A 26637-nucleotide genomic window follows, 5' to 3' on the forward strand; every position below is an offset into this window, starting at 1 on the left:
AAGCTGGTGCCAAATAAATGATTCATGTTGAAGACAAATCAGTGCACAGGGAAGGTTTTTTAAATACTAGTAAATTGTTGTGTAAACTACCACAAGGTCTAGTAATAAGATTATTATAGTTCCTCATCTTGGTGTCAATGACATGACCTACCTGTTTGGATGAAGGTTGAATAAATGTTAAAGCCCGATGACAGCAGCCAAACTCCTCCCTAATCTCCTCAAAACTCCTCCCTTGAAACAGGTGAGTTGGCGGGGTATAAATTTCGTGAACCTGGCTAGGACACACAGGAGCTTTTTGTCTCCGGAGAGGCTATCAGGAGAACGACGACATCTGAAATCCATAAGCTTTAGATTTTGATTTGGAATAAACGAGGAAAATGGGGCTTGGCGTGAGTTGACCATTTTTTATTATACTGCCAGTTTGCTTTCCTGCTCTTGTTGCTCCATTTGTTGTGTTTTTTATTTTATTTTATCTCATGCTCTGCTTTTTTTCAAATCAGCAATGTGTTTATTGCTTATGCAAAGTATATTGTTATTCTTGATAGACGGGGAATGACAAGTACAAATTGGCGGCAACTTCAGAGGATGGAGCCAAAATGCCAAAAAAGGGGAAAAAAAAGCAGAAGGACATGGACGATCTTAAAAAAGAAGTGGATCTGGTGTGTATATAAGTGCATTTAGAAAATACATATTGCATTAACATACTTTTAACACTCCATTTAATCATAATGTGGGGAACTGAGATTTCAAGGCTCTTTTAATTTCCATAGGACGACCACAAGTTGACGCTGGACGAGCTTCACCGCAAATACGGCACTGACCTGACCAGGGTGAGTTTAGTGACACTTTTGGGAAAACTTATTGCATCTAAAATAATTCATATGCATTTTGTATCTGATTAGATGAGCATAAATTATTATTGTTATCTTCTACCTTTAAAAAGAACAGCTAGTAACCTGAATAAAAAAATCATTGAAATTATGTAATATTAAGCTCTTTTCTGTCAAATCAAAGCCATTTTAGTCAAACTTTATATATATATATATATATATATATATATATATATGAAGAGTTCAGATGCAAAAGCCTCTAAGTGCCATCTGAATTTTCTTCTAGAATGATCATTTTTATAAAGCTTGTATATTTAAGTTAAGTAATTCCACGTAAATGACAATTAATAGGTCATTTGCATTGCCATTTAAGTGAAATGATTGAACTTAAATATACGAGCTTGATAAAAATGATCATTCTAGAAGAAAATTTCAGATGGCACTTAGAGGCTTTTGCATCTGAACTCTTCATATATATATATATATGACGTCTGTAAGATGTTAACCAGATCACAGAAGACATGTTCAAGGCAAAACAGTAGATTGTTATGTATTGGAAACAGTAGATCATATGTATTGGAAACAGAAGATTATAAATTGTAATGGAAAACTTCTAATTCAAGCACTTGCAACTTATGTACCTATGGATCTGAAACCTATGTGCATAATATTATCTGAGCTATCCTAAGCAAACCCGGACATAGGGCAGTGGGTGGTGTCCGACTGTTAGCTCTCCGCCCCTACCTGGACTAAACCCTCTGCCCTACCTTGACCTTCACTTCACTCCAACGCCTCAAGGACAGCATGCCCCTTTCAGTTATTACACAATATCTACCTGGAGTCTCATATTTATTTTTAAAAATATATATTTTTAAAATAAATCCACAGCTTCTGTTTTGAGTTTGCTTACCCTGCGACAACTCATTGATTTGTTTTTTAAAAATCATTTTTGGCAGGGCTTGTCTTCTTCCCGTGCAAAGGAGATCTTAGCTCGGGATGGGCCGAATGCACTGACCCCACCTCCTACGACTCCAGAATGGATCAAGTTCTGCAAACAGCTCTTTGGTGGGTTTTCAACGCTGCTGTGGATTGGTGCGATCCTTTGTTTCTTGGCATATGGAATCCAGGCTGCCTCCGAAGACGAACCCGCAAATGACAATGTACTATGGAGCAAAAATGGTCTTCTCTTAATTATGCATAAATAGTTAATGTCAACAAACATCAATTCTTTGTAGAATAATAAGTATAATAATTTTTGCAGCTTTACCTGGGGATTGTGCTTGCTGGTGTTGTCATAATCACGGGATGCTTCTCATACTACCAAGAAGCCAAGAGCTCTAAGATCATGGAATCTTTTAAGAACCTTGTTCCTCAGGTACTGAAATTCAAATATTATTCTGATAGACGTTTTAGCTCTCACAAAAAAACTAGTCGTTTTAATACATTCTGGTTTTGTAGCAAGCCCTGGTTGTGCGTGATGGAGAGAAAAAGAACATCAATGCTGAGGAGGTCGTCGCTGGAGATCTTGTGGAGGTCAAAGGTGGAGACCGAATCCCAGCTGATCTTCGTATCATCTCTGCACATGGATGCAAGGTAAGACCTAAAGCTCATTAGAATGGCAAAGGTATCATACTCCTATACTGTTGAAAAGACTGGCATAGATATGTTGTGTTTTGAATGCTAGACGCCAGAATGCTGGTCGCCAGCAACCAGACTTCTTAAGTAGCGTAACCATGATTTTTTTTTTTTGTCTAACTGGTTGCTAGTAGGGATGCACGGATATAAACATTTTGTCCGATACCGATTTCCGATAATTATTTATATTTGAAAGCCGATAATCATTATATTGGCCGATAAATCTAAATCCAAATTGTTATATAGTTTTTTAGAGCCTGAAGTCTTACCATTAAAAGCCATGTCCCAAGCACACAATTATAATGTTCTTATTATAATTTTATGTAGCCTATATGACAGACTTGCGATGCACAGAACTGTATTTTCCTTCTTTGAAGTGATTCCAATCATATTTCAAGCAATTTCAATTAAACCATCATGGCGAACAGTGCGGATCTGAAGTATCTCAGCTAAAGGAAATAATCCATTGTTTATCGGCTTTGATATATCAGCCAAATTTTCTCATTGGGCCGATAACGATATTATATATCGGTGGCTGATATATTGTGCATCCCTAGTTACTATGCAAGTCAACCAAGGTTTTGTTGGTGAACAGGTTGTCTATGCTGGTCTACCAGCTAGACCAGGGGTGTCCAAACCTGCTCCTGGTGGGTGAGGTAAAACAGCATTGGACACCCCTGAGCTAGACCAACACCAAACCAGTACTAACCAGCATAAACAAGCCTGGACCAACATGGATATTCATGGAAATCTTCCTTCCTTCTGTGCAGGTGGACAACTCTTCACTCACTGGTGAATCTGAACCCCAGACTCGTGCTCCTGACTTCTCCAATGAAAATCCCCTGGAAACCAGAAACATTGCATTCTTCTCTACCAACTGCGTTGAAGGTACAATGATAAGACAGTTAAAGTTTGTTGGATAACAAAAACAATGACAGAAATATATACAGTAGCTGCAAGCAGCAATTAAGGGGGTTCAAGCGCTTTAAGACCTTTAAGCACATGTGTATAAAGGTATTATGTTTTATTTTTCATAGATGGAAAATACCATTTAAAGCCAAAACAGGGAATTTACTGGAAATATATGTTTTTAAAGCTTTTTAACAGTTATCGAGGTTGAGCCAAAAACCTAGGACTAGTTTGCGAAAGTTGGTTTTTGAAATAATCTCCAATATTTAACGGACAATTCGATTGACAGTGGTTGTTCTTGAGGGAAAGTTGTTCTACCATGTGGTATAAATGCCGTGGGCCTGTGTGAAAATGGCATGATATACAATCCAGAGGCGCCCCCCTCTGATGGACGATTTCTTTCACATGTCAAACAGGCCCAGCGAGTTTCGTTCCGATCGGAACCAAAACATTAACAGACAAGGACAAAACATTAACCTTGTCTGACAGATGCTCAAACATCATTGGTCATTGGTGGCCATGTTTTTGAGATATGCGAATGTCCTTGTAGACAACTGCAGAACCTTGGACAAAGACACCGCATGCCAGTTTTCAATTGTACTGACAGTTGTGTAGCTATTGTCATTTTTGTGGGTTTTTTTTATTTTGTAGTGCCACAAAGTGGCCAGTCGCTGCGTCCTTTCTCACATGACCACAGATTGAGCCCATACATCGGTGTACCAAGATTGGTGAAATTATCTCATTCCGTTCAAGAGGGATAGCCGTTTTAGTAAAAGTAGCCATGGACGTGAAGCGAAATTTCAATATTCTTTGTAATTATTTACAATCAGACTCCAGAGAATCTTTATGCACTGGTTTGGTTCCGATTGGGCGTAAAACCTAGGACTACTTCGCAAAAGTAGGTTTTTCTAAAAATCCAAAATACCCGAAAATTTCACCATGGTGTCAATCGAATTTGGATTCGAGGATCAAGGATTACAACGATATAAGACACTTGAGCCTGAGACAAAAGGTTTAGGAGTAATGAGCCATTCCGTACTTTTGATCAGGCTGATTGGGGCAAGCTTTGATGACGTTGTAGATGGGGTAAGTACTACTATCCCTCAAAATTTCAAGTCTCTACAACTTATGGTTTGGTCTGCCCGATCGATTTTATGGGGGAATACTGATCCTTGGAAATTCTAACAATACAATTGGGTTTCAGCCGATGTGCTTGAACCCCTAATTATGTAATTAAAAGTTACAATATTCAATAGGTACTGCCAGAGGGATTGTCATCAACACCGGTGACCGCACTGTCATGGGTCGTATTGCCACTCTTGCCTCCAGCCTGGATGGTGGAAAAACACCTATTGCTAAAGAGATCGAGCACTTCATCCACATTATCACTGGTGTAGCTGTCTTCCTGGGCGTGTCCTTCTTCATTCTTTCTCTGATTCTTGGATATGGTTGGTTGGAAGCTGTCATCTTCCTTATTGGAATCATTGTCGCTAATGTACCTGAAGGTCTCCTTGCCACTGTAACTGTAAGTCAGGGTGCTTCTTTCGTTATGCTTCTTGTTAAGTCAACTGTATCTACTTTTCATATTCTTTTCTAGAACACTTGAGCCAAAAATGATTGCTGAATTTGTAACTTTATATAGGTGTGTCTAACTCTGACCGCCAAACGAATGGCAAAGAAGAACTGCCTGGTTAAGAATCTGGAAGCCGTGGAGACTCTTGGCTCGACCTCCACCATCTGCTCTGACAAGACTGGAACTTTGACCCAGAATCGAATGACCGTCGCTCACATGTGGTTTGACAACCAGATTCATGAAGCAGACACAACAGAGAACCAGAGTGGAACCTCATTTGACAAGAGCTCTGCTACTTGGTCTGCTCTTGCACGTGTTGCTGGCTTGTGCAACCGTGCCGTCTTCCTTGCTGATCAGAGCCATCTCCCAATTCTTAAGGTGTGCTTGAGTTTCTCAATATTTCTAACTTTAGGATATTTAGGGAAATATCTAGATGTTTTACCATTAGAGTGACTTTTAGAGGTCCATCAGTAAATATATGTTTGTAAAGACTCTATTAGTAAAATAACTTAATCAATATTTTGCAGCGAGAAACTGCTGGTGATGCCTCTGAGTCTGCCTTGTTGAAGTGTATTGAGCTGTGCTGTGGTTCAGTCACTGAAATGAGAGAGAAGTACACAAAGATTAGTGAAATCCCTTTCAACTCCACCAACAAATACCAGGTATTTTTGTTGATGTATTCTTTGGAGATTTGCAGATTTGGCTGGTCGCCCTAACAACACCTAATCTGCTTTTTTCCAGCTCTCAATCCACAAGAATACCAATTCCTCAGAGTCTAAGCACCTGATGGTAATGAAGGGAGCGCCTGAGAGAATCCTGGATCGATGCTCCTCCATTTTGATTCAAGGAAAAGAGCAAGCTTTGGATGATGAAATGAGAGATTCATTCCAAAATGCTTATGTAGAACTCGGAGGTCTTGGAGAAAGAGTGCTGGGTAAAGCCACCTTATGAAGACCCATGTGCCATAAAAAACTATGACTATGCACACTAGTGATTGTGTTCTTTCTCAAAGGTTTCTGCCACTTTTGCCTCCCTGATGACCAGTTTCCTGAGGGTTTTGCATTTGATGCTGATGAAGTGAACTTCCCCACTGAGAACCTGTGTTTTGTTGGCCTTATATCCATGATCGATCCTCCTCGTGCTGCTGTACCAGATGCTGTGGGCAAGTGCAGGAGTGCTGGAATCAAGGTGTTGCTTCACCTTGATTCAAGACTGATGGCTTGATTATATTGTACCTGTATTAAAGTAAATTAATCAGATGATCAAGCATTATATCTTCTATCGCAGGTTACTTGTGACCATCCAATTACAGCTAAGGCTATTGTAAAGGGTCTTGAATCAAGATGTTGTTCTTGATTCAAGATCCACAGTTTGGATATGTTGCACCTTTGCGCTCTTGTTGCAGTGACATTCAGTTAATCAAATGCTAATTCAGAATCTTCTATTACAGGTTATCATGGTTACTGGTGACCATCCAATTACAGCTAAAGCTATTGCAAAGGGTGTTGGTATCATCTCAGAAGGCAACGAGACTGTGGAAGACATTGCTGCTCGTTTGAATATCCCTGTTGGAGAGGTTAATCCAAGGTAAACTCGCCATCTCAAACAAAAACTTTATGGACAACACGTTTTGCATTTGCTCTAGATGTCTGCTAATACAAAGTGCCCCTCTAGAGATGCTAAGGCCTGTGTGGTCCATGGTGGAGAACTGAAGAATATGAGTGAAGACGAGTTGGATGATATCCTGAAACATCATACAGAAATTGTGTTCGCCAGAACTTCTCCTCAACAAAAGCTGATCATTGTGGAAGGTTTTCAGCGACAGGTACCGTCAGAGAGTTACCTATCCAATCCTAGTTGATGCTAGATGATTTTACCCAGCAGGGACCATTTAAATGGATTTTTTGCTCTTATCAGGGTGCCATTGTAGCCGTAACCGGTGATGGCGTCAATGATTCTCCTGCTCTGAAGAAGGCTGATATTGGTGTGGCTATGGGTATTGCTGGATCTGATGTTTCCAAACAGGCTGCTGACATGATCCTTCTGGACGACAACTTTGCCTCAATTGTCACTGGAGTAGAAGAAGGTATGACATGTTATTGGAAACTTAATTGACTGAGGAATTATTAAAGGTGCCCTAGAATGGATTATTTTATTATTTTATAATGTTTCCTAGTGTGCCCTTACCCCTTATAATGTTAGTATGTTTTTTAGATCAAAATTTTTTATAATTTAGAAATAAAAGGCATATTTCCTAGCCTGATTTTATCCTTTGATTTGAACACTCAGTTTGAAGGGGCGTGTCTGCTGTGAGACTTCAGTGTAAACGCCCTCTGCTGTGATTGGCTGACATGCTTGCATATGAAATATCTGGCATTAAATGTAGAGCTATCAGGAAAACTTTTACTTTTACAGCTTTTATACGTTTTTACTATTACAGCTATCGGGATTAATAAATCGTGAGAAGTTTTTTAAGTATTTAGATCTATTCCCGTCACATAAAAGGTTGCAGTGAGCATTGAGCAGATGACAGTCTGTTGATTGCGTGAATGAAGATCTTATCACTGCAACGCGATTTACTGATGCATTAACAATGTTGAACGACTTTGAGAGAAAGATTATCTGTCTGAATTTGAACAATTACACATCAGAAATTCACATAACCCACTGGTTCTCCAGAGGCTCGGATGAAGGAGCTAAAAAATATATGTTTGTGTTCATTTGTACATCCAAACACTGAGCAACTGCCATGCTTCGTTCGCTCGTTTGCAAGCCACAATGTCTCTCGAGTAAAAAAACAATATCGCGCTGGATCTAAATAACACAGTGTAAATTACCGTTAGTAAAATCTAGGGCTGGGGGAATTAACGCGTTAATCTTTGCGATTAATTTGAAATGTTTAACGCGTTAAAAAAAAATAACGCAATTGACGCAGCACTTTTTTTTTTTGCCTCGTTTTAATGATTTCCTGTTGTGTCTGCTATTAAAAAGGCCGAAATATGCCGTCCCGCCCCTCCATGTTCGGCGGTCAGGTTTCATTCTCGGACAGCTTTCATGAGCGAGTCTTTTCCGCTCGGTATGTGCGTCGCGCTCTGTGCTCCGCGCGCACGCGCGCGTGAGTGTGTGTGTGTGTGTGTGTGTGTGTGTGGTGTGTGTGTGTGTCGGTCGGTCGGCGCGCTCTGTGCTCCGCGCGCGCGCGCGTGCGTGCGTGTGTGTGTGTGTGTGTGTGTCGGCTCGCTCTGTCGTTAATGGCCCAGCAGTGGCGAGCTCTCCGTTCCGTATGTGTGTGTGTGTGTGTGTGTGTGTGTGTGTCGGCGGCTCTGTCGTTAACGGCCCAAAGGCTTCAATCATGTACTAAGCACTGGAAAAGTAAAGTCCACTCAAGTAACGTGAAATTTCTCTGTTGACTTCTGTTTGCTGAGCTGGTATAGCCATGCTGGGCAACAATGGTAAAATGACCTGCTCTGATCACATGCTCTGGTAATAATAGCTTTGTAGGACTATATTTTGTTTTAATAATTAATAAAATAATAATAATAATCTGTTAAATTGATTATGTTGATTGATTATTGAAAAAGAATAATATATTGATATATTGATGTTTAATATTTTAATATAGGGCTATTTTCTGTTCCCTTTTTTTCCTGTGTTGTTTAATTAGGTGATTCTAAGTTTAAATATTGATGATTACAAGCTTGGGGGAAGCGCAATTAATTGCAATTAATTACAGAAATTGTGCAATTAATTAGTTAATTTTTTTAATCGATTCCCAGCCCTAAATCACTACTTACCGCTTGCGGGAATATAACGTTAGTTGAAATTGCCCCCTTCGTCAGTATGAGACGCCGAGAGAAGCCTGGCTGCTTGATATTGTTCCAGGTTAGAAAAAAAGTCCGCGGTGAAATGGGCAGAGCAACTAACAACTTCGAATTAAACTGTAGCGGTATCCGATTATATATAGATAGATTATAGATAGATCTGCCATTTTCCCTATGATCCTCCTCCTGCTTGTTTCTTCACCTGCAGAACTTCTGATGATTCGGCTGTGCAGTTTCGCCTGGCCTTGAACATGGGCTAGCATATGCAAATTTTTGGAGGCGTACATATTAATGATCCCAACTGTTGCGTCACAGTTGGTGTTATGTGGAGATTCGCCTGTTTTTCAGGGGTGTTTTTCAAAAACGAGATTTAAATAAGAAAGAGAAAACTATGGTGTTTGAGACTCACTGTATGTCATGTCCATGTACTGAACTCTTGTTATTTAACTATGCCAAGATAAATTCAATTTCACATTCTAGGGCACCTTTAAGGTTTTTTCAAGACTTATTTCTCAAATGTGTCTTCAATTTTAGGACGTTTGATCTTTGACAACTTGAAGAAGTCCATTGCCTACACCCTGACCAGTAACATCCCTGAAATCTCACCTTTCCTCTTGTTCATCATTGCTAATATTCCTCTACCTTTGGGCACAGTCACCATTCTCTGCATTGACCTGGGAACAGACATGGTAGGTGAAAGGACACTTTTTTTGTGTGTACAATATTGTCCAGTATGAGAATCAGGGGTGTCAAGCATTGAAGGTGCATATACAACTGTTGTATAGATTAGTTTTCCTCTTCTTCTTTGGGTTAGCAGCCTTAGAGCCATATGGTAAAACGTATTTGGTAAACTGATTGATCATTTGGATGAGAGTTGACCTGAGCTGGATGATGACATCAATGTTTTCTGCAGAGCTGCTTTACAGCTGAATTGAACACATTTTTTAATTGATGAACTTTACAGATATTGAACTGAACTGAATCAACACTGAACCGACTTCTGCTGAACAATGATGCTATTGTCTAGAGCTACTTTACAGCAGAATTGAATTATCTTTGCATCATTGATCGTTATTTTCCTGTTCATCTCTATAAACAATCTGGGCAGCGTTTCTCAAAAGCATTGTGAGCTCAGTTGATCAAAGAGACTTAAGTTAACTTAACCAACAGCTCAATGTTTGACACACATTTGTGCTAATAACTTAGAACCATGTTATTCTATTTCTTCTGATTCATTGGATCATGGTTTCCACCATCTTTAAAAGAAACCAACTTACAGATCTTCCCCAGCTTTTTCTCAGATAATCGTATGGTGATGCCAATGAATAGCATCCCAACTAGGAAATGTGGCCTTATCCTGGCAATGCATGGATGCATAGAATGAAACCTTGTAATTGTCATTGCACTTGCATTGCATTTGATTTGTTTTTCAATGTTTCCACAGGTTCCTGCTATCTCATTGGCCTACGAAACTGCTGAAAGTGACATCATGAAGAGACAACCCAGAAACGCTCAAACAGATAAACTGGTGAATGAGAGGCTAATCAGTATGGCCTACGGTCAAATCGGTAAGAGCATGGTTATTCTAAACAGATATTTATACCTGTTAGCTCTATGTTCATTCATTGACCTGGTTTTAAACAAGAACTGTATTGTTCTTAAACAGTGTTAACTATTTTACTCTAACCATAGCACTTAAATGAATTAGCATGGATGCTCAACATACAAAATATCACCAATAAGCAAAACACACCTTTAATGGAACTAATGCATTGCAGCAGTCTTTGTTACTTATTAAGGGTGTGTTCACACTTTGCATGTTTGGTTCGATTAAAACGAACCCTGGTGCGATTGCTGTGTTAGTTCTGTTCATTTGAATAAGTGTGAACGAACCATGATGCGCACCAAACAAGAGGACCGAGACCGCTGAAAAGATGGGTCTCGCTCCACTTCCAATCGAACTCTGGTGCGGTTCGACTGAAATATGTACGCAACACGGACCAAATGTCACAAGGACCCTAACAAGGACAGAATGCTCAAGCATACCTGTTTTTTTCTCGTCATATTCGTTATTCCCATCACAGTTCAGTACAGGCATTAGAACCGCGTCTCATCGCAGCAGATCTTCATTTGTGTGTGTGACGGAGGGATTCCTGCCGCTGTTTTGATGCCTTTACACATTTTATAAGCTCTTCTCAGGTGGTCAGAATACCATCAATTGAAGGCTACGCACATACAACGAGCACATTTAGCCCAGCACACAGCATAGTTTTGGATGTTTGGTAAGTTCCGTCTCGAAATATACGACATCCCTATGCCTTTAGTTTCGGTATCTTTAGGTTCAACGTTAAAATGCCAATGTGAATGCTAGGCAGACCAGGACTAAATGTTTTTTTGGTCCGGACCAAACAAACCAAGCGAACCAAACTACACGTGTGAACATACCCTAAAGCAATAAGCCCCTAGAAGCAGTGGTTTACAGTGAATTTATGGCATTGTTAGGCATGACGCGGAGCAAGCTTAGCTGTTCTAAATTCACTGTAAACCACGGCTTCATGAAGCACAACCAGGAAGGGTGGCTATATTTTTAGCACCTTAAAACTGTCAACGAAACTTCGTAATTGCTAATTATGAACAGCGCCACCTACTGTTTTTTTTAAAGAATATCTAAATAACTTAATAAAAATAGAATGCACTACAATTTCAAAAAATAAATGCAAAGTATTACATAAATACATACAACAACAAAAAATATGCAAATTTGCCTATAAATTGCAGGTTATACACAATTATTTTAATCTATTGTCAGACCCTCCTAACTTAAATTTTAATGTCATCATACATATTTTTAGGTATGATGCAAGCAGTCGCAGGGTTCTTTGCCTACTTTGTAATTCTTGCCGAGAACGGATTCCTGCCCTCCGATTTAATAGGAATTCGAGTCAACTGGGATGATAAGTATCTCAACGACCTGGAAGACAGCTATGGCCAGCAATGGGTAGGTGTCACAGCTCTATAAATCAAAAACTTGTATTAAACAAAAAACGCAGACATCCCACCAAGCAAAAACTAATTTCCGATAATACCAGGTGAAAATGGTAATATTTCTTGGCTGACCAATTGTGATTGGATCACCAAAAACGCACCTTACCCAGATCGCAACATAGTTTCGCCCATATCCGGCCCACATCTGGTACACATGGAATCCACATGTACCAGATGTGGCCCGGATCTGGGCAGACACTATGTTGCTGTCTTGGTAAAACTAGATGGAAACTGGGCTTCTCTCTCTCATGCTCGATTTCAGGGATCTTGTATATAATTTGCAATATATCAATATGCGTGGTGGGATGTCTGCAAATGTGAATTATCAATCATGTTAATATTGCTCATCTGTTCATATTCCTAGACGTATGAGCGCAGAAAGATCGTGGAGTTCACGTGCCATACGGCATTCTTTGCCAGTATTGTGATTGTGCAGTGGGCAGATCTAATCATCTGTAAAACCAGAAGGAATTCCATTGTACAGCAGGGAATGAGGTATGTAAACAAAGGGTCCAGACATAAACGTGTGTAATATGTGTTATTTTAAAAGGCCATGCCATAATGTTCACCACTTTTCTTTCATAGAAACAAAATCCTTATCTTTGGACTGTTTGAAGAAACTGCTCTGGCAGCGTTCCTGTCCTACTGCCCAGGCATGGACGTTGCTTTGAGAATGTATCCTCTCAAGTAGGTTTCTTTTCAAATTGGAATCTTTATTTTTTATAACATATAGCAGACTTTGGAAAACCATTAACCACCTAACATTGTTCTTATGATTTAGACCATGTTGGTGGTTCTGTGCCTTCCCATACTCGCTGCTCATCTTCGTATATGATGAAGCTAGAAGATATATCCTTAGGCGGAGCCCAGGAGGTAATAACAGACTTCGACATTGATATCAACTATGTTTGCTTTCATTTTAAAGCTAAAGTATCTGTTAACGCTGGAGTTTGAATGGGACTTCTGATAACTTTCCTAACAGCGTTTTGTTGTTTTTCAGTGCTTTGAGAGATTAAGAATGAACTGGCTCTAATATCTGTGCTGTTTTGTTTCAGGCTGGGTGGAAAAAGAAACATACTACTGAAACAAGAAGACTTTATGTCGCAAACACATGCAAGAAGACATTCGTTTTGATATTTTCAAAATGATACAAAATCTGGTCATTTTCAATCAATAAACCTGTGAACTTAGATTGAGTTTGTTTGTGTCTTCAATGTGCTCTATGAATCTGAAAAGATGCAGATAAAGTGATGATTTATATGAGCAAGATAGCATGATTTCACCCACTCATTTTCTTTTTATAGTTCTCGGTAACCTAAGAGTATTGACTGTGAGCATTGTGTCTCTACTCTTAAAAATAAAGGTTCCAAAAGGTGTTTTTTTTCACAGTAGAAGAACTGGTTTTGGTTCACCAAAGAACCTTTCAGTCAACAGTTCTCTTAAAAAAAAAATTCTTATGGAGCCCCTAAAATATTTGTCAATGCTTTTGTGTTCTCTCGCAAACCATTTTGCGTTCCCCCGAGAAACTTTGTGTTCCCTCGCAAAAAAACGTTTGTGCGCTGCCGAGAAACTTTGCTTTCACTCGCAAAGATAGAACGCAAAAGCATTGACTTATTATTTTTCTTCCCATCTTTTTTTTCATTTTTTTTATCACCATGTCCCTTTGGGAATTCCGTAGTCATGAAGAACCATTAACATCCATGGAATCTTTCCATTCCATAAAAAGTTCTTTATTTTGAAAAAGGTTCTTTAGATTTTTTTAAATGCTCTTCACACTTAGAAAAAAAAAGGTTCTTTTTAGAACTGATCGCAGAAAGGTTCTTTGTGGAACCAAAATGTATTGTTCTATGGATCACTGCACTTTATGGAACCTTTATTTTTAAGAGTTAAGCATAAAAAAACATTTTAATAAACTAAAGGACCTTTTTTCCACTTTAAAGAAACGTTAGTGGTTCCTGGATGTTAAAGGTTCTTCATGGAACCAACGATGCCAATAAAGAACATTTATTTTTAAGAGTGTACAAATCACTGAAGCCAACAATCAAATAATAAACCTTACAGAGACATAAAATGCAAAACCAGAAAAATCACATTACTGATAGGAAAATTGCTTTAATCACTTTATTGATTAATTAAACTACTGTGTGTCTTCTTCAGTTGTAAAAACACCAACAGTAGTGGCAGTCTCTATTAAATGTAATCAGTTTAATTTAAGAACAATAGAAACTGATGCAATATTCCATCATGATTAAAAACACTTGTGATGATGACATCATTGGGCTTACTAGTGATTTATCTCAATCTGACACATTTTAAAACTCCTCTCAAATGCTCAGTTTCAACACATTAATGCTCAATACCAATATATCTAAAAAGCAAAAGTTAACTAAGCAACAAGTATTTAAAATATGCTTTATTGACATTTCAGAAAAGAAACAAAGGCACATCACGTGATCAGGCGCATCAGAATCCACTACTGTCACTAGAGGGCGTTCTTCTAGTCTAAAATTAGGGGGTGACATGATAGTTTCCATGACAACACATTTATAGGCTAGAGCCCACAGCTTGTAAATAAAATTCAAGATATTTTTAGCTCCCCTACTTTGAAGATGCAGTCTCCAACGGGCACCATTTCAACCGGTCAATTTCCATCATCAACACACACTATACATGTGTTTAATGAGCATAATCCCTCTAATGAAGATAATCCTGAAAAACATACATAATGACCATGAAATAAGATCAAAAATAGCCTGACAAATTGAGCTCAAATTAGTGTATGGTATCTTAATACTATATTAACCCATATAAATAACAACATTCACATTATTTACAGTGAACACAAGCTTTTTAATTTGCTAAATGTATTTTTCAAACAAAATTGCACTAGTGTGTAGGTTATAAGACAATGAAAAACCAAGCAAGTTGTGATTTTTAGACTGATTAAAGGGATAGTTCACCCAAAAATTTAAATTCTGTCATCATTTACTCTCCCTCAAGTTGTTCCAAACCTGTATGACTTTCTTTCTTCTGCTGAACACAAAAGATGATATTTTGAAGAATGACAGTAACTAAACGACTGATGGACACCATTGACTTCCATAGTATGAAAAAAAAAAGAAAAAAAAAAATACTATGGATGTCAATGGGGTCCATCAACTGTTTAATTACCAACCTTCTTTAAAATATCTTCTTTTGTGTTCAGCAGAAGAAAGAAAATCATACAGGTTTGGAACAACTTGGGGGTGAGTAAATGATGACAGAATTTTCATTTTTGGGTGAATTATCCCTTTAACACCATGAACATGATTACATTCGCTTTTCTAAGCACATACCACAAGTAGAAGGCCATGTTAATAGTTTAATAGTAAATAGTTTAATACTTTTTAACTGTTAATAGTAAATAGTTTAATACTTTTAAAAACATTTTAAACCAGGTTTGCATGCAACCATGTAGTGATTAAAGAGATGGAAAATCATAGATTAACTGGTTTTCTGAACATGACCAGTTAGAAAGCATGTTGTAAAACACAGCTATAATCTCAAACTGGATTTTCTAACAGGGTAGAAACTTTCAAGAGTTGTCAAGGGTACTTATAAGTACTTATATACTACCCGCATTTCATAAAGATAAGATCAAACAAAAAGAGTGTCTTCACTCTGATATGGAGAAGAGATTCATGAGCATTTTTTCAACGTGATCAAAGTTCAGAGGTAAAAGTCTGACACAATCCCCCAGGCCAGATCTAGCCTCCCCTGCAGACCACGCCCCTTTCCTCCGCGTTACCATGACAATCCGGGCAGACGTCACTGTGAAAAACCCCACTGTATATATAAGCATTGAATGTTCAGAGACTGTAACGCGGCTTGGATGCGTGTCCGGGTTGAACGACAAGTCCAGCGGTGACCAAGGAAAAACAGCCCAGAAAAAAAGGAAACGGGATTGGGGACTTTTAATTTGTTGTTTTTAAAGAAAACTTGGATTTTTCTTTTGGAAACTCAGGTGGTCGTTTTTAACCAAAAGAAGCAAAATGGGACGAGGAGTAAGTGTGAACGTGTTTTGTCGTTTAATGTTTAAAGGCTGTTTTGGAATTTCCGTGTTCAAACAGGTTGTTTCAAAGTAATTCGAATGTGTTGGTAAAGAGTTCCAAATGGCTTCCCAGAGCGCGAGACTTCCGCAGTTCGAATATTCAAATTAGTTGGTTTAAATGAATGAAATGTGCGCGAGGGTTCGTCTAAACCATATAAAGTCTGTATTCTCGGATGGAGCAACAGGTTTTAGGTATGTGGCTTTAAAAGAGAGTCAAGCACCCCTTTAAGACTTTCTTGGTTCAGTACAAAGATTTCAGGAATGTAGCAGACAAACTTCCTCCTATATGGCCGCGATGTTGCATGGCCTGCTTGTCGAAGCAGATAAAGTCAGTCTCGTGACTTTTATATTGCTGTACTAATAAGAGAACAGCTAAGGGTAACCCTTACGTTTAGCAGCTCTGAGAAAAATCTTCAGCTTTTTACCTTTACTTTACATCTAGCTTGGCCGACAACGTGTTTCTGACTAACGAAACCTCGAGATACATTGTAACAATTGAACCGCGTAAACCTCGACATGGAACGCCGTGCTTAGTTTAAATATTCGGTGTCGATACATTGTTTTAAAATCTTGACATACATCCACTTAAGAGTCTAAATATCCCTTTAAAACGTTCCAGGTGAAAGAGGTGTGTATTAAAAAAAATACTCCACATTTTTATTTCAAGAAAACACTTGCACGTGTATTGCTCGTTTTAAACGACCCGTATACTGAAAATCTCAATGTATCGTTCAACCATAAAATATGACTATTCATGCAACTCCTACACAAGATAAACAGTTAACTCCCCTTTACCACGAGCTATTTCGTCAAACTACTACATTTAAAACTGCGAGATAGTTTAAAAACCTCGAAATGAACGCGACGCGTAGTTTAACTATTTGAAGTACAAATGTAATGGCGTTGTGTTGTGGTTCATGTTTTGTCTCTGACCGTACAGTAACGCCAAGTAAATATGTCACATTTGAGGGTGTAGCTGACATGATAAAAGTTTTCTCGTGTTAGTGGGCTAGTTCTCATCGCGTCTGTTTGTCATCTTTATCTCAGGCTGAGTAGGTTCAACAAATGCTTGACTTAAAATAAATGGGGGCATCGTTTTTGTGTGTCTTGCAATCAAGGTGAATGGATATTAATCGCTGTAAAATATCTCACATGCTTAAATTTCCATTTCTCTTTTCACATTCTTATGACATAGTCTTATGATTTGCTTCCTGTGGGGTTCATTAACTCCTAATATGATTCCAGTGTGCAGTGGCATTGCATAAGAGCTGAATACCACTCCCTAATGTGAGGCTCTGAGCACCAGTGTAAATGTAAATTATGCATTCAGTCCCAGGATGCTTCATGTGATGGAGAGCAAACAGCCATCCGCATGTTTCATCTGGGTTTGGTGCATTGAGCTACGCCCCCAGCCCCATTAAATCCCACCGCAATGGGGCAGATGTCTCGCCTCTGCAGACACAGGGTTGTTGTAGTCTTTGTGTACAAAAGACTGAAATGAAATAACAGCATTTAGTCTATTTTGTGATGTGGGTCATATTGAAATAAGAATGTGAACTGACTGTTCTAATTTAACCTTTTAAAGTACTGTAGATGGCATTATATGGTAGTACCAAAAACGTATGCCATGTAACCGTATTCATATCCATAGTATTTAAACTATACTGTACAGTACTTTGAAGTTAACGTAAAGTATTGTTTCATACATAAATGTTAGTATACGGTGTTTTAGGACCAGCATCAGGTGTTGACCACAGCTGTGTAGTCGCTCTCCTGAGTGTGTATATAAGCTAAGACTGACATTCCGTCTCCCAAGGGTTTAACATTCTTTCCATTCATCGGTCACTCTGTGTTAGTGAGACCTTTTGTCATTGACAATCCTATCTGACAGAGGCTGCCGACCCCGACAGGCTGTCTCATGGCCCCCTTACCTTTTTTGGTACTCTGAGTATAGCAACATGCTATGTTAAACTCCATTCTAAAACGTTGCTTTTCCTCCACGAATGGAGAAAGAAATAACTTTCCAGAATGCATAGTGTTTAACTTGACATTTTAAAACTACATTGGGTTCCCAAATTCTCAGTCTACATCGGAAATCTGTAATTTGTCACTTTTTAGAATTTTGAAAATGTTAATAATTTTTAGGCGACTAGTTAAATGAGTGTCATTGACCATGTGACCCTTTGATGTTCTTCATTCATTGAAAATAAAGATGCTCTTTGGAACGTCTCAAATCATGCATGATCATCAGGTTTTGTTCATGAATGTATAATACCATAAATGGTCACATTTGTGAGAGAATATTCTATTTATTCTGAAGTTTAAAGTTTTTTGTTTTTTTATGCTAAAAAATATAATCTTTAATGTCAGGTTGGGTATTAAAATGCAAACTCTTGGACCTCACTGTACTTTTTTGTTAATTTTCTATCCGTGCTCCTAAACTGAAATGAGCTTATGAAAAGCTGTAGTTTAGCACTAATTGACCTGTGACTGGTGTGGAGGAGTTTGTACACCATGTTTTCTTTTCACCCTCCTCTGTTCATTCGTCACTTCTGAAACAAAGAGTGTTGGGTCTGACACGTGACTTAACCCATTCACAGGTCTAGAGGTGTGGCTCTGTTTCCAATGGCAACAGGGCAAAGTCCCAGTATGATAGGACTGATATGCATGAGCGAACCGATTTTGGCTCATGTGCAAGGTAGGAAATATTTGGAAGAATATTAACATGGTAGCATCCAAATAGAATATTCTCTCACAAATGTGACCATTTATGAGTTGGTTCTGCCATGGTTGATTAATCTTTCACCCTCTGGCTCACTTTCTTTCAACCTTTTAACATTTTCCACTCACATGTGCATATGCATATTGAACCTGATGACTAGGCATAAGCAGACGAGAAAGAGCGCTGAAGTAAGCTGTCATGTTCAGTTGAGCACTACATGTGTTGAGTTCTTTGTTTGTGGCCACTTGCATCAGCTGTTGCTTTCATGTGCAAAAAATATCCAGTCTGATGTACTTGCAGATTTATATCAGGACCTGCCAAAAACCAAAACCAAATAGATTTCATGCTGAGATAAATATCTTAGTAAGATGATCCGTAGTCATCAAAGATGTCAGTTGCATGTTAATGGACTGTCTATGATGCCACAAAGTTAGAAAGTTTGATTAGATTAGATTGTAGGTTAGATATTTTCTGAAACTAGACTATCTTTTACTGTCCTTATGTGCTCATACATGCTGTGGATTTTCTCTTTTCAGTATACTGAAAAACGTATAATTGCATATTTATTCAGTAAATTGACACATCGTTTTTCAAACAAAGAGCCTGTTGATTACTGAGCTGACTGAAAATGACAATCAACTTGGTTCAAATGCAAACTAGCAATCACATGCTTTATACTTTAGTGGTTCATTTAACGGCTCATGTGCTTGCCTAGACAATGAGTCACCTATTGTATTCACAGAATGCCGTTGTGATAAGAACTGTTGCTTAACACTAGTAGAGGTCACTTGGTTAATTTTCCTTCAAGTTAAATGTCAATTACTACACATTTGGATTGTGAAATCAGCACTACGTTACCGCTTGCTAATATTTTACATGCATCTCTTGCACGCATAAGTTGGATAATACCAGTTTCTTGTGCATTTACAAGTCTATCCTAAAAAACAATCCCATCAATAAATGTTATCAGTTCAAAATGACAGTCTTGCATCACACTTTGTGATTTCTGAATTGATTTCACAGATTATAGTAGTTGCATCCGTTTTAAGTAAAATACTATTGTTAGATTTAATGTTTGCTTTTGCCTTCTCCACCACAGGAAGGTCGAGAACAATATGAGCTGGCGGCCACCTCTGAGCAGGGGGGCAAAAAGTCAAAGCCCAAGGGCAAGAAAGAGAAGGATAAAGACATGGATGAACTAAAAAAAGAGGTGGACTTGGTAAGTCTGTTTAGTGATTCAAAACACTTGTTGGCAAAACTATTACAGTAGTCGTTGATGAGATGGTAAAATGTTCTTTTTTTGCACTGTTGTAGGATGACCACAAACTGTCCCTGGATGAACTCAATAGGAAATATGGCACTGATTTAAACAAGGTAAATCTGATTCAGTACTGGATTTGAAATTAAAGATTGACTGTTTTTGAAGTGTAATAATGGCATAAAGCTCTCAGGCTGGATCTTCATTGTCTAACCTATCTCGTTCTCCAGGGATTGTCATCCGCTCGTGCTAAGGAGATCTTGGAACGTGATGGACCCAATGCTTTGACTCCACCTCCAACAACCCCAGAATGGGTCAAGTTCTGCAAGCAGCTCTTTGGAGGATTCTCAACTCTCCTGTGGATTGGAGCCATCCTTTGTTTTCTTGCCTACGGCATCCTGGCAGCCTCCGAGGAGGAACCTGCCAATGATAACGTAAGGAGAAAACCCTGTTTGTGTTTCTTAAGGGTATGCCTTTTAAGATTACATTGTTGTTCTAGCAGTACCCCTAATGCCTCCTCTATTATCCTGTGCAGTTGTATCTGGGTATTGTGCTCTCTGCTGTTGTGATGATCACTGGATGTTTCTCATACTATCAAGAGGCCAAGAGCTCCAAGATCATGGACTCTTTCAAGAACCTTGTCCCTCAGGTACTGACAATAATCCTTTCATATTATCAGGATCTTTTTATTTTCTTTAGTGGTGTTAAGTGAATTTCCACTTTGTCCGTAGCAAGCCTTGGTCATCCGTGATGGTGAGAAGAGTAATATCAATGCTGAAGAAGTTGTGATTGGAGATCTGGTGGAAGTCAAAGGTGGTGACAGAATTCCTGCTGATCTGCGCATCATTTCTGCTCATGGATGCAAAGTGAAGTACCATTTTAAATCATGGTGAAATGTCTTCTCCATTGGCACATTCCATCTCTACAAGCAATCTTGTCCTTTCCAGGTGGACAACTCCTCCCTCACTGGCGAATCTGAGCCCCAGAGTCGTACTCCTGACTTCTCCAATGAAAACCCACTTGAGACCAGGAACATTGCATTCTTCTCTACCAACTGTGTTGAAGGTACAAAAACATTAAGCCTTTTGGAAGTCAAATTTGTGTTTGTTAAAAGTAGCCATTTTCATTGGAATTTGTTTTGCTTGTAGGTACTGCCAGAGGGGTCGTCATTAACACTGGTGACCGCACTGTCATGGGTCGTATCGCCACTCTTGCTTCTGGTCTTGAAGTTGGTCGCACTCCCATCTCTATTGAGATCGAGCACTTCATCCACATCATCACTGGTGTAGCTGTCTTCCTGGGCGTGTCTTTCTTTATCCTCTCTCTGATCCTTGGATACTCTTGGCTGGAAGCTGTCATCTTCCTTATTGGTATCATTGTTGCTAATGTGCCAGAGGGTCTCTTGGCTACTGTAACTGTAAGTGCCAGAATAATTGCAGTTGTGTAGTGGCAGAACAATAACAGCTTGGATTATTTGTAATATCAAATATAGATAAACCGCTTTATCTATTTATCTAAAACTCTTTAACCTTCTTGTTATTTCCAGGTGTGCTTAACTCTGACTGCCAAACGAATGGCAAAGAAGAACTGCCTGGTTAAGAATCTGGAAGCCGTGGAGACTCTTGGCTCGACCTCCACCATCTGCTCTGACAAGACTGGAACTTTGACCCAGAACCGAATGACCGTCGCTCACATGTGGTTTGACAACCAGATTCATGAAGCAGACACCACAGAGAACCAGAGTGGAACCTCGTTTGACAGGAGCTCTGCTACTTGGGCTGCCCTCGCACGTGTCGCTGGTCTGTGCAACCGTGCCGTCTTCCTTGCTGAGCAAGAAAGTATCGCAATTCTTAAGGTCTGTGTTGATACTTTGTCAGACTGTAAAATCTTTTGACAGATCTTCACAAAGTAGTTTTGCATGTTACTGACGCCATTGGAGAGTTGTTGACTATTTGCTAGCCACGTTTGACTGCTTGTGCTTAGATCTGCTGTTTGCCTCCAGGGATTGTTTTAGCCCCTTGAGCTCCCTTGAGCTTTTGACTGGAACACAGTGTTTCCCTGTAAACACCCTCCAATTTCTGCCAATTCTGACTTGTTTTGTAATGGGACTAATTTGTTGGACTGTAACCTCAAATGAAACTGCATTGCTTGCATTTGCTGGAACATCAAAGCAGTCTTTCTTAACATGCAACAGACAGACTGTTCCTTGTTCTCACGCTTTCCTGTTTCCTCTCACAGAGAGACGTGGCTGGTGACGCCTCCGAATCTGCCCTGCTGAAGTGTATCGAGCTCTGCTGTGGATCGGTGAAAGAGATGAGAGAGAAATACAACAAGATTGCAGAGATCCCATTCAACTCTACCAACAAATACCAGGTAAAGCCATCTCCTGCTTGGGGCAAGTCTTTGGATACATTTATGATGTCTAACGCTTTCTGTCTGTGGACCTTTTTAGCTATCCATCCATAAGAACATCAATAGCAATAAAACTGAAACCAATCACCTGCTGGTAATGAAAGGTGCTCCTGAGAGGATCCTGGACAGGTGCACCTCTATTTTGATCCAAGGAAAAGAGCAGCCACTTGATGATGAGATGAGGGACGCCTTCCAAAATGCATACTTGGAACTTGGTGGCCTTGGAGAAAGAGTACTTGGTAATTTAGCTTTTTTTTAAATGCCGTTTCTAAACTATGCATTCCTATTCTACGCTTTTCTTAAACGTTGATTCTCCACAGGATTCTGCCACTTCAACCTTCCCGACGAACAATTTCCTGAGGATTTCCAGTTTGATACAGAAGAGGTGAACTTCCCCACTGAGAACCTGTGCTTCATTGGCCTTATGTCCATGATTGATCCTCCTCGTGCTGCTGTACCAGATGCTGTGGGAAAGTGCAGGAGTGCTGGAATCAAGGTACGTCATAGCCATTGCGAATAACTGCTTGTCGTCTTGAAGAAACAACCAGAAACATCTTGATTTTTTTTATTCAAAATCGCACTTCTAGGTTATCATGGTTACTGGTGATCATCCAATCACAGCAAAGGCCATTGCCAAGGGAGTGGGTATCATCTCTGAGGGCAACGAGACCGTTGAAGACATTGCTGCTCGCTTGAACATTCCTATTAATGAGGTCAACCCAAGGTAACGGGTTCCTCCTCCTTGATTTGAATGTTTTTGTCTAGATATTTATTGCGTTTAGTTTTTCATTTCATGTAATATTCTTTGAAGGGATGCCAAGGCTTGTGTTATCCATGGTGGTGACCTGAAGGATCTGACCCCTGAGCAATTAGATGACATCTTGAAGTACCACACAGAAATTGTGTTTGCCAGAACTTCTCCTCAGCAGAAGCTGATTATCGTTGAAGGCTGCCAGAGACAGGTTAGTCGCCATTACTATCTCAGATTAATCAAACCTTCACCAGGTTGTTTTGATAAGATAAGAGGTCAATACTTGACCTGGCTAGTACAACTTGACCAGTTTCCAGCTTCAAGTAACTTCTGCCCACACTGAACATATTTGAAGTCTAATATAAAGCTATGAGAAGCAGGATTTTGGATCAGTGAGATTTAACTGTTGGTGCAGGAACCCAGCATGACACAACAGCAGTAGAAACCAAAGGAATGACAAAATGGCTTGTTGCATTCGTAGTTGGTTAGGACAAGAACTTAGACGTGTCGTTGGCATGGTGTAAGATTAATTTGTGTTTGTCCACAGGGTGCCATTGTAGCCGTAACCGGTGATGGTGTCAATGATTCTCCTGCTCTGAAGAAGGCTGACATTGGTGTGGCTATGGGTATTGCTGGATCTGATGTTTCCAAACAGGCTGCTGACATGATCCTTCTGGACGACAACTTTGCCTCAATTGTCACTGGAGTAGAAGAAGGTATGACATGTTATTGGAAACTTAATTGACTGAGGAATTATAAAGATTACTTTAAGACTTAATTCTCAAATGTGTCTTCCACTTTAGGCCGTCTGATCTTTGACAACTTGAAGAAGTCCATTGCCTACACTCTGACCAGTAACATCCCTGAGATCACCCCCTTCCTCTTCTTCATCATTGCCAACATCCCTCTTCCTTTGGGTACCGTCACCATTCTCTGCATTGACCTGGGAACAGACATGGTAAGCACCACACTTGACTAGTAATTATTTCTTTGATTGGTCATCCAAATCATGTTCTTGCATAAATGCCATTGTCCTCTTATCTTCAAGGTTCCTGCTATCTCATTGGCCTATGAAGCTGCTGAGAGTGACATCATGAAGCGTCAACCCAGAAACCCCAAGACTGACAAACTTGTAAATGAAAGACTCATTAGCATAGCCTACGGTCAGATCGGTAAGAGTTCATATTTTATTAGTATAAACGATCATCTTGTGCAATCCCTTTTCTCTGCGTCCCTGGTGCAAAGCAGTTGCGTAAAGAAGTTGGATGATTGAATCTCCTTGCTTCTGCTTTCTCCACAGGTATGATTCAAGCTCTGGCCGGGTTCTTCACATATTTTGTCATCTTGGCTGAAAATGGATTCCTGCCATCGTCATTGCTGGGCATTCGAGTGTATTGGGACGACAAATACATGAACGACCTGGAGGACAGTTATGGCCAGCAATGGGTGAGTGTTTTCAATCATACAATGTTCCAATCATTCTGTTTTTCCACAGTCCCGTCTGAACTAATTTTCTTGGCCATCTTAGACGTACGAGCAGAGGAAGATTGTGGAGTTCACATGCCACACAGCCTTCTTCACCAGTATTGTAATAGTACAGTGGGCTGATTTGATCATCTGCAAGACCAGACGAAACTCAGTCTTCCAGCAAGGAATGAAGTAAGTAGACGGCCAATAATTTGTCCTAATTTGATTTGCTCAAAACGGATATAAAGTGACTTTTGTTCCTTTGCAGGAATAAGATTCTCATCTTTGGACTGTTTGAAGAAACGGCTCTGGCTGCTTTCCTGTCCTACTGTCCAGGCATGGACGTTGCCCTCAGAATGTATCCATTGAAGTAAGTCTTGCAATATTTTGGGGTCATTTGTTGTATATTTTTATTAAGTGTAAGAATAGTTTTATATCAGGACAGTTTATGCAACACATTTAGCCATTTATGTCATAGTGGCTTTACGGTTTTATTTGTAAAAAATGTTTGCATTAATTTATATTTTAATAATTAATATTTTCCGTGCAAGTCACTAAACTCTTGTGTTTGGTGACACTCAATGTTAAATGAATTTTGAGGTGAACATTTATTTTGTTGAGAGAGTTTATCGAGAAAATGTATTGCTAAATGAATGCATATCAAACAGCTATAGTCTAGAACAGGTGTGATTTGTAACTTTGGTACGTTTTCTTCTTCAGACCAAACTGGTGGTTCTGCGCCTTCCCTTACTCACTCCTCATCTTTATTTATGATGAAATCCGAAAACTTATCATTCGACGCAGCCCAGGAGGTAAGAGAATATTTAATCGTACCATGCCTCAAAACATCGGAGATCATTTTTATTTGCATAATGAGATAAATCTTGTTTTTCAAAACCTAGTTAGTATTTTCAATCATTTAAAGATTTCTGTTGACTCCATCTGCCACCTCGGATGGATCTTTTTCATGTTGCAATGCATTCTGGGATTGTCTTAGTGAAGAACATATGTGATTGAGCCCAGTGTTTGATTTGAAATGCTGCCTAGGTCACTAGGTTTTGGTAAAGAACTAATGTTTTTCAGTTCAGTTAATTGAAGTTGGTGCATTTACAAGAACAGGATATACAGATTAGAGTTTACATGCATGCAATTGTCCTGCTAAACTAATTTGAATTTTGTATCTTTGTCATAGGTTGGGTGGAGAGGGAGACCTACTATTAAAGCATTCAGTCTGCATCACACAAGTTTATTTGCATGGTTGTCTCGCTGCTCGGAATTTTATCCTCCGTAATTTGGATGTTTTTATATAGGGAATGCTTGATACAAACACTGAGATCGTGAATCAAGACATTGCGTGCCTTGTTTCCAAAGCCGGACCAATTTTATACATGTTTTTAAAAGTGTTATATAAAAATAAACTTGCAGTCAGGTCCCACATTTGTGTCATTTCCTTCTTTTTCATTTATAAGTTTTGTTTTAATGTGGAAAGTGCTCGGAGCTTGAGTGCATGCCCAGAATGCCCCTGTTTGTTTGATGCTCTTGGTGCTTTACCTTTATATGTAACCCTTTCAAAAATGTACCATGATAACCATAGTTTCAACCAAAATATCAACAAATATCAATGTTGAAGCATTTATTGTTACTGCTGTAAAAGTAAAAAATGCATGGAATGCCGTTAAAGCAATGGAAGATGTTTTCAGAAAACCCAATAATAACATTAATCATAGTAACTTTGGTGAAAAATTATGATGTGGTTACCATGGTAAATTATTATTATTTTTATTACTCTAAGGGAAACTTCATTCGTTTGTGCACGAGTGTTAAAAATGTTGGGAAGGGAAAGAAACTCTTGCCTTCTGTCCATTTCAACAGCTTCAGCTACTGAAAAATCTGGCACGGAAACACATCCAACAAGGTTCCAGTCAAAGTATCTCGAGTCAGAATCACCAGAGAGGGCAGGGAAAGGGATCGACCAATTCAGTTTTGGCTTAATTAATGACTGATACCAACAACTAAAACCAAAAAGTACAATGGCCGATATTATGTAGAATCAGTTTTTGCTTTTGACGCAATATCTAAATAGATCGGATCATGCACTACAATAAAAATATGCATTGAGAATAAAAT

At 39.1% G+C, this 26637-nt stretch overlaps 1 protein-coding gene across 2 annotated transcripts; it reads left to right on the forward strand.

The window, feature by feature from the left end:
- The first annotated feature begins 230 nt into the window (after positions 1 to 230).
- LOC309494427 (sodium/potassium-transporting ATPase subunit alpha-1) lies at positions 231 to 25945 on the forward strand. 2 transcript variants are annotated; one of them, XM_082163772.1, is made up of 22 exons: positions 231 to 389; positions 546 to 659; positions 771 to 830; positions 1787 to 1990; positions 2092 to 2205; positions 2289 to 2423; positions 3236 to 3353; positions 4631 to 4899; positions 5017 to 5325; positions 5475 to 5609; positions 5689 to 5881; positions 5960 to 6135; positions 6398 to 6534; positions 6622 to 6772; positions 6865 to 7033; positions 9300 to 9454; positions 10210 to 10333; positions 11618 to 11763; positions 12175 to 12305; positions 12396 to 12497; positions 12592 to 12683; positions 12866 to 13002. In XM_082163772.1, exons 1-22 carry the CDS (start codon positions 378 to 380, stop codon positions 12892 to 12894), a joined length of 3075 nt encoding a protein of 1024 aa, XP_082019898.1. In that variant the 5' UTR covers positions 231 to 377; the 3' UTR covers positions 12895 to 13002. The 2 variants fall into 2 exon arrangements, with proteins under 2 accessions (XP_082019898.1, XP_082019897.1); XM_082163771.1 differs by lacking the exons at positions 231 to 389; positions 546 to 659; positions 771 to 830; ... (17 more) ...; positions 12592 to 12683; positions 12866 to 13002 and adding exons at positions 15652 to 15853; positions 19722 to 19841; positions 19937 to 19996; ... (17 more) ...; positions 25231 to 25322; positions 25703 to 25945.
- Positions 25946 to 26637: the final 692 nt, after the last annotated feature.

This window comes from Leuciscus leuciscus (assembly GCF_965113295.1).
Source record: "Leuciscus leuciscus genome assembly, chromosome: 3".
NCBI lineage: Eukaryota > Metazoa > Chordata > Actinopteri > Cypriniformes > Leuciscidae > Leuciscus > Leuciscus leuciscus.